The sequence below is a fragment of the Numida meleagris genome, chromosome 3 (assembly GCF_002078875.1).
Source record: "Numida meleagris isolate 19003 breed g44 Domestic line chromosome 3, NumMel1.0, whole genome shotgun sequence".
NCBI classification, from domain to species: domain Eukaryota; kingdom Metazoa; phylum Chordata; class Aves; order Galliformes; family Numididae; genus Numida; species Numida meleagris.
In genome coordinates this window covers 40,775,085-40,782,520 of record NC_034411.1, presented here as the reverse complement: position 1 = coordinate 40,782,520, position 7,436 = coordinate 40,775,085, and the positions used below count along the sequence as shown (strand labels likewise).

The 7,436-nt window shown below is 40.4% G+C and overlaps 1 protein-coding gene across 3 annotated transcripts in view; it reads left to right on the top strand.

Moving 5' to 3' along the window:
• Positions 76-7,436, top strand: part of TTC13 (tetratricopeptide repeat domain 13) — a 38,012-nt gene continuing 30,651 nt past the window's right edge. The window contains exons 1-3 of one of the 3 annotated variants that reach the window (XM_021390045.1): positions 76-357; positions 2,442-2,536; positions 4,446-4,521. In XM_021390045.1, coding sequence (XP_021245720.1) covers positions 138-357; positions 2,442-2,536; positions 4,446-4,521 — 391 coding nt within the window. In that variant the 5' untranslated portion in view covers positions 76-137. Of the gene's footprint in view, positions 358-2,441; positions 2,537-4,445; positions 4,522-7,436 lie in introns of those variants that run through there. The other 2 variants (XM_021390046.1, XM_021390047.1) reach the window with 2 other exon arrangements.

Sequence of the window (7,436 nt, the reverse complement as noted above, 5' to 3'; positions counted from 1 at the left end):
CTCTCGCCCCCCGGCAGTGAGGCGGCCCGGCGGTAGGACTCCGTATCCCATGGGGCAGCGCGACAGTGCCCTCCTCCCTTCGTCTCCTCCCTCGGGGAAGCGTTCTTCTCCCCCGGCGTGGGGTGGAAGCGGTGCGCATGCGCCGCGCGAAGATGGCAGCTGCCGGCGGGATCGGGGCCGGGAGGGGGCTGTGGGCGCCGCTGGTGGTACTGGCCCTGGCTCGGGTTGCGCTGGCTCTGACCGAGCAGTACCCGGCCCTGTCCTTGCTCAAGCAGGAGCTGCACCAGCAGCGCCAGGGCCTGGCGGGGGGCTGCGCCTCGGCGGGGGAGTGGGCAGAGCAGTACTCGGCGGAGTGCGGTGAGTCGGCAAGCGGCCGTCAGCCCGGGGCTCCGCGCGGCCCTGCGGGCACGGCGAGGGGCGGAACGCGGCGGGGTGGCTGCAGCTCGGCCTCTGTGTGGGGGCTGCCCGCCGTGCAGGGCCTGCTGGTTCTGGGCTGTGTGTGCACAGGGCCGAGAGTCCCAGTACAGAAATGCCAGATCAGATAGGGAGAGCTTCTCGGCTGACCTCAGCCCCAGCTCTCTCACCCTTCAGCGCAGACCCGAAAAGACTTTCACCCAGTGTAAAGATAAAATGAGCGTTACGTGCGAGTTAATAAATAGCGAAGCGCTTGATTGCCTTTCTCTTCTTACTGAGACACAGGTTATTGGCTCTGGATACTCCATCGGCAGTGTGTGTGGAAGGTTAGGGTTTGTTTTGGTGGAGGATGCTCTTTTCAAGAGCTCCAAGTAACTGGGATCGATCTACAGTGCTCTGCCTAAATCATCATGTGCCTCCTCTTTTGGCATTCGCTGGTAATTACATAGCCGGCAATTAAAAACCAACATGCTAACCCTGAGATAGTCGTGTACCAGCCCACTCCTTGCTATTTAAATCTTGCTGCTGAACAAATAGCCGGTTGAAAAGTTCCCTTAAGCTCTCAGTCATTGCTTTAGTTCTCCTTTCCCAGAAGCCGAGAATCTTGTTGTCTCACATTGTTTCTCTTGCAGCCGCTGCAAGGTCTGGGCTACTTTCTTTGCTGTTTCTGCTTTAAGTTGACAGACAGTGTTGTACAACTTTGTGTACCTAACCTGTAGACAAAAGACAGGGGCTGAAGGGTCCTTTTCCCTCTGTACCTTGTAACAGATAGGCTGTTATTACACTTTGCCACTTCATTCAGAAATTCTTTCATGACATTTTGATTGCTCTACAGAAAACAGTTGTGGAGGTCATAAGCCACATCTGCAACTTTCCATTTTGACTTGAGAAGCTAAGTTTGCTCAACAGGCCTATGCTGGTGGCTGCTAACTGTCACTGACTTAGAGTACCAATACGAAGCAACTAATGTATTAATGATGATGACGCCCGTGACACGGGAGAGTAAAGTTCTGACCAACATTAGGAGCAGGGCCGACCTGAAACCTCCCAGCAGCAACGCTTTTTTTTCTGGAAACTGTGTATCATGAGCCACTGTTCTTACAGGGCTTTCCAGCTTTAAACTTTGACCTTCTGCTTTTCACTAGTCCTGCCTCTGCTGTATGGCTCAGCTTAGTTCTAAGTTTCTCTTTACAGGGATTGGCTTTAGGTGCTACTTGACTTCCTTATGAGAAACTGTTGCTGTGTTTGTGAGAAATGGGGAGTTAGCTAACTGCAGACTGAGACTTGACCTCTATCAAAATGCAAGCATAGCACCTCTTCCAGAAGTTAATGCAAACGCTCTCTCCCCATCACCTTTCAAACTTACTGTCACTACTGCTTTTTAAATGTAATATCTGGTATTTGTGGTACATAATCAAAGAGATAATACTGTGTTTGGCTTTGTCTCATTTCTAGATTTGAGTCAATCTTGGGCTTTCTGTAGTGGCATCCTTAGCAATACTTGTGAGAGACTTTCTGTATGTTTAGTTTGTTGTGGTTTGGTATGTTTTCTCTGCTTTTTGTAGTCTTTATTATGTCTGTTACCTGGATTTCTAGCAGCGGCTCTTTCTCTACCTCCTTTCCAATTATCTTCTTCTGTAGAATTGGAATGATGATTTGATCTTCAATTTCTTGAACCAGAGATCAGCATCACAATATCAAATGAGGATACGTCTACCCCACTTTTTTTCCTGCCTGCTTCCAGTTTCTTTCCTTTTTATTCCTCCTCTGACTTTTTAAACCTTTTTTTTCCCATGCATTTTTAGCCAATAACAAAGCAAGAGTTAGTGGTAAAACTAATTATGTGAAAGTAGTCGTGTCAACTATTGCTTACCTTACTGGCTGAACGTAGTTGGGTGCTGAAAGTACTCCGTAAACGTTCCATCCTACAGACTGCCTGGTGGGGAAGCTAATGTGAATATGAGGAAATGTGGTGGTGGAACATGTGTGACTTCTTCAGGTATTAATTATCTCTCTTTTTCCCCTAGATTCATCATTTTTGCACTTCCAGGAATCAGACTGTGACTTAAGAGGCTCTTCATCTTGTGAGTCTGTGCTTTCTCTCAACACAGAAAAAATTCTGGTATGCTATCAAGAATATAATGTGGAAAACAGGTTTTAATAGACTGTTGAAGTGACTTTAACCGCATAACCAGTTTCAATTAATTTCAGTCAAATAACTGTAAGTAGAATGTATTAATCAGTAGACATATGTCCCCAAAAGCTCAAGTATGAGCAAACTAAAGGTGGTCATGAAAGAAAGAAGGGCTTCAGAGTGCTCTGCCATAAGTTTCCAGGGCTCCCCGCAGTTTAAACTAATTAGAGCTGGTCAGATCTGTCTAATCTAGCAGTACCAGCAATTCTTTCTAAGTTTCCTTGTTTCAAAAAATGTTTTTTAGGGGGGAGTTTTTCGTGGTGTGTGGTTTTTTTTTGTTTGTTTGTTTTTTAAGAGATCAACAACACATTTTATTTGAAGCTGATGCTGTGATAAATTCTTCTCAGCCACTTCTTGTAGGAAGAATGACTTGTAATTTTTGCATGTAGAGCTGCAGGATATCTAAGTTGTGACTCAATTCAGAATTTATTGAAGTGTGAATCACCTTCACATTCTGAAGAGTTAAATACTGAAAATAACTTTCTGAAGTGTGTTTTCTGGAAATTACCTCAAGACAAATGATGATGCAAAAAGGTTGGATTTGGAGGTGTGTGGTTTATGAATATTTATGCAATGTAGATTGGTATACCTGTTGTGCCCTGCTCATTCTTCTGTTCTACTTAATTATTTTTAATTAATGACAAAAGAACTATTCCATTCCATTGTACCGGGTGAGGTAGTAATTCTCAGAACATTTTTGTGTAATGTAGAGCTAACATCATCCCTAGTTTCAACAAAAACAATTTCTGGAAAATATAACTTGCTAATCTTCCATACCTTCCAAAATGATGTTTAAAACTCTGAATTTGAAGAGTGGACTAAGCTTTCTTCTCATTAGGTGAACAGAGCAGAAAGTGTTCTTTGGTTTTGGGATGGTTACTTTTGCCACCTGTAGGTCGCTGAAATATCTGACATAGGTACAAGTGATAGGACTTTTTTTTGGCTTCTTCAGTCAAAAGAAGAAGGGTGGAGGACAAAGTGCAGTATTCTCAGAAATGAAGATAACAATGTTCCCTGAATTTTCAAGTGTTAGACTGTCTTCTGTGAAGTGAAATATGCATAGATGCACAGTTTACCTGAAGCAAAAGATGAGAACTGAGCAGTGAGAGAAATTAGTTTTTACACTCTTACTTCTTAGAACAGTTTTGAAGCTTTTATTAAATGAGCATTTTGAATTTTCTTAACATGTACTGCTCTGGTAGGCTTGCAGCTATCTGTGGAATACAGTTACGAAAATGAAGAGGGTACAGTATTTCTGTATTTTAGCCTTTGTCTCTGGCAAAATTGGCTTCCATAGATAGACTATTTGAGGAACATAAACCCTAGGCTTTGTTCAGCTTGCTGTAGTCTCATCAATAAATAGAGGTTGTTAGAAGGACAGCCTTTTTCCTTTAACATAGCACTGCAAAGTTAAACTTGTCTTTTATTGCTGGAGCTATTTTTTTTTCAGTGTTTCATTTTGTTTTACTCCTCTGTAGTACTGTTCCCTTTGTCTCTACAAAGGAATTATTAATGGGATGAAGAACAGAAGCTTTCCTATAAGTGGCGTGTGTTAAACTTCTAAATCTTCATGTTAGTTGTAGTATAGAAATGACAACCACCACTGAAATGCTGATAAGGTCCTTTCATCTGAAATGTTTGGCTAGTCTTATATTAGAAAGAATAGCAGCAGTATCTTACTGAAGAACAGTTTTTCTCCATACAGAAGACTGGGATTGTATTTGTTTTCATTTAGAGCAATCGCAGTGGTCTTAACATTTTGATTTAAAGCATGCTCTGTTAAATTTCTGTTATTTACCATTGTTTGCTAAACACTACAAACTGTAATGTTTTACAGAGTCAAGCAAAGTCGCTTGCAGAGCAAAAAAGATTTCCATTTGCTACTGATAATGACAACACAAATGAAGAACTAGGTAAGGTATCTTACAAGGTTTTGAGCAGGTGAATTACATGCTAATAGGTAGCACTGAATATTTTGAAGCTAAACTAATGATTCCTAGATTATACATTGATTTTAAAATGATCCTAAAAAGCCTCGAGAGTTTTCTCTGGTGTCTTCGCAAGAATCCTTTCTGCTTTGATCACTGAAATTCTTCACTGTGTCTTCTTAAGCATGTGTTCAGAAATCATTATGATGAAATCCTGTTAAACAGTGTCAAATATATTTTACTTCCCCTTTTCTGTCATTACTGATGTCTAAAACTGTTCAAGCATCCTGAAAAATTTAGCAGTAGGATATGGTTTCTGTCAAGCATGGATCTTGCATCTGTTTTCCCCTCTTCGTACACTCTTCCCATCAACACAAGTAGCAGTCTCTGTCCTTTTGCAATCCACTGCTTGCTGATATTTTTTTCAAAGCATACTTGGGGCAGAAGATGGAGGCATTTCAAATAAATCAACAAGGAATACTTTTCTTAATAACTTTGAGGAAGAAGCAACTTGCTCTGATTGTCCAAATGTGTATCCTCATAGGAAGCAAAGATACTATGAGGGAGCAAAGAGATTACTGAGAGTGTATTTCAAGGAAGACAGCAGACTATCTTGTACAACATCAAGGGGTGACTTTACTCATAACTTGTATACAAAAGTGAAAACAACTGAGTAGGCTTTTGTTGATCTAACTTCTGCTTTCAAGGATTTATTCAGCAAAACTTGAGAGCTTTGTCTCTTTTTTTTGTATGTCTAGCAAACTTAACTGTACTTACAGAGTTGGTCAGAGTATGCTGAACTTCCATCCAGCAGAAAAAAAATTGATGCCTTTAATATCTGCTCTGTGGACTCTCAAGATTATGCCAGAAGGTCCCTATTCCTGTGTTCGGCCTGTAGGCTGGCACCTGCCTGCCCGCTTCATGTCAAGTATGTCATAGTGTGAGGAGCCTGAGTCTGTGTTTGTGTATGCTACTTCTTGTAACTGTTCTGAGGAAAAGTAGTGTGAAATACATCTTGCGTTCTGAAACAATGTTGGTATCCAAAAACTTGCACAAGTGTACTATTTTTTAACCCTTACATTTCTCACAGTAAAGTACACTTGTAATTTTTTTTAGTATTTAAAGGTGAAAAGATTACTTGAAGAGCTGGAATTTAAAAAGCTGATACTGTATCAGCTACTAGCTGCCTATCACTTGCTATAGTTTAACAGATAAAATTTACAGCCTCCTGCATTCTGCCAAGAGTCTTGAGGAAAGAGAAAATTGAACTCCTAATCAACAAGACAGCGAGTCTTTGTTATCTTGCTTCCTCCACTGTTTTTCTTTAATGAAGTCATGGTTCAGTTGATTTTTATTTTGTGTCCCAGCTATTCTCTGTGTTGGGATTGAACCATAAAAATGATACCAAGAGCCACTTAGGCTTGGAGTTCAATGTAATGATGAAAACTCAAGAACTCTTCAATTTTTCCTTGACTCTTATAACTTTTTTTTTTCAAGTGATGGCGATGCAATATATCTGTGCCAAGTGAAACTTTTTAGGTATTGAGGGAAAAGCTTATATTGCACACAAATACTTCCTTCTGCTTAAAAGAAATGTTCCACAAACTAAGCAGACTCTGGATTAAATACATTTCTCACTTCTTTCATTAAACTTTTTTCTTCCTTTAATGAACTATGCTTTGCCACACTGCTAAAAGATGGTGGTTCTGCCTGCCTGAAAAATAAATATCTGTGTCCAAAAAAAAAATCTTTTTGTTCTAATTGTCTTATTTATCTCTTTATGTTTGAGTGAATAATTGAGCTGATAGACCTCATACATTCTGCTTGGATTACTGCTAAAACTAATTAGAAGTGTGGGGAAAGGCAAATCCCAGTGCTCAGTTCTACTGTCAGCTGTTCATGTGAACTGCATGGAGAAAAGTTGTACTTTTACCCTTCATAGTTGTAGTCTGAAAGATGCTTGGTTTATGTGGGCAGTGTGAACAGATCTTAGTCCAGATCTAAGAACTGTGAGAGGTGGAAGACTGTTTCTTTTAGCGTATCACAGATATTCAGCTGTAAAGCTGAACTTCAGTCACACAAGCACGACCATAACTTTTGATTCTTGTGACCTGACTATTTTTGTGTCTTCTGGAGATTAGAGTCATAGAATCCTTAGAGCTGGAAGGGGCCTTTAAAAGTCATTGAGTCCAACTCCCCTGCAGTGAACAGGGATGGACAGCTAGATCGTGTTGCCCAGGAACTGATCCAGCCTTGAAAGTCTTCAAGGAACGTGTTTCTAAAAACAGTTGTCAATTTCTTTATTGAATGCTTGGATTCTGCTCCAAAGGAAGGATGCAAGAACTTTAAAACCTTTTGTATCTGAAAATCGATAAGTTTTGTGTTTTTCAATCTCGTTTTTATAAACATCGGAATCACTTCAGTTTTTCTAGATACGCCGCATGAAGGAAAAATTGTGAGCTAGTAAGGTTGAAGAAAATGTGCGCAAATGAGTAAAATCAAATGCTTTCTAATGGAAGTGTGGAAAAAGTATTAGTGTTAGCCAAGTTCACAACTTGAGGAATCATCGGGGGCCGTCAAATGGGGTCATGGTACCTTTTCTGGTGCCGAGTACTTAAGAAGCTAACGTGAACTCTTTCCTGTACAGCATGTAAAAAGTAGAGGGGTAAAACAAACACAAAACCCCAAAACAATTCTAATGAACATAATCCAAATTGAATAATTAACAAATGGTAATGGTTAAAGAAAGCAATTTTTAGTGGTGGTTTAGAAAACCCCTGACTGTCTACCTCTTCAGTGCAGTATAGGAGCTTCTGTTAAATACAACCAAATTGCAAAATATATATGTATTTAAAAAAAACAACAACTGTTTTTTTGGTGTTTTATTTACACTTGTAACT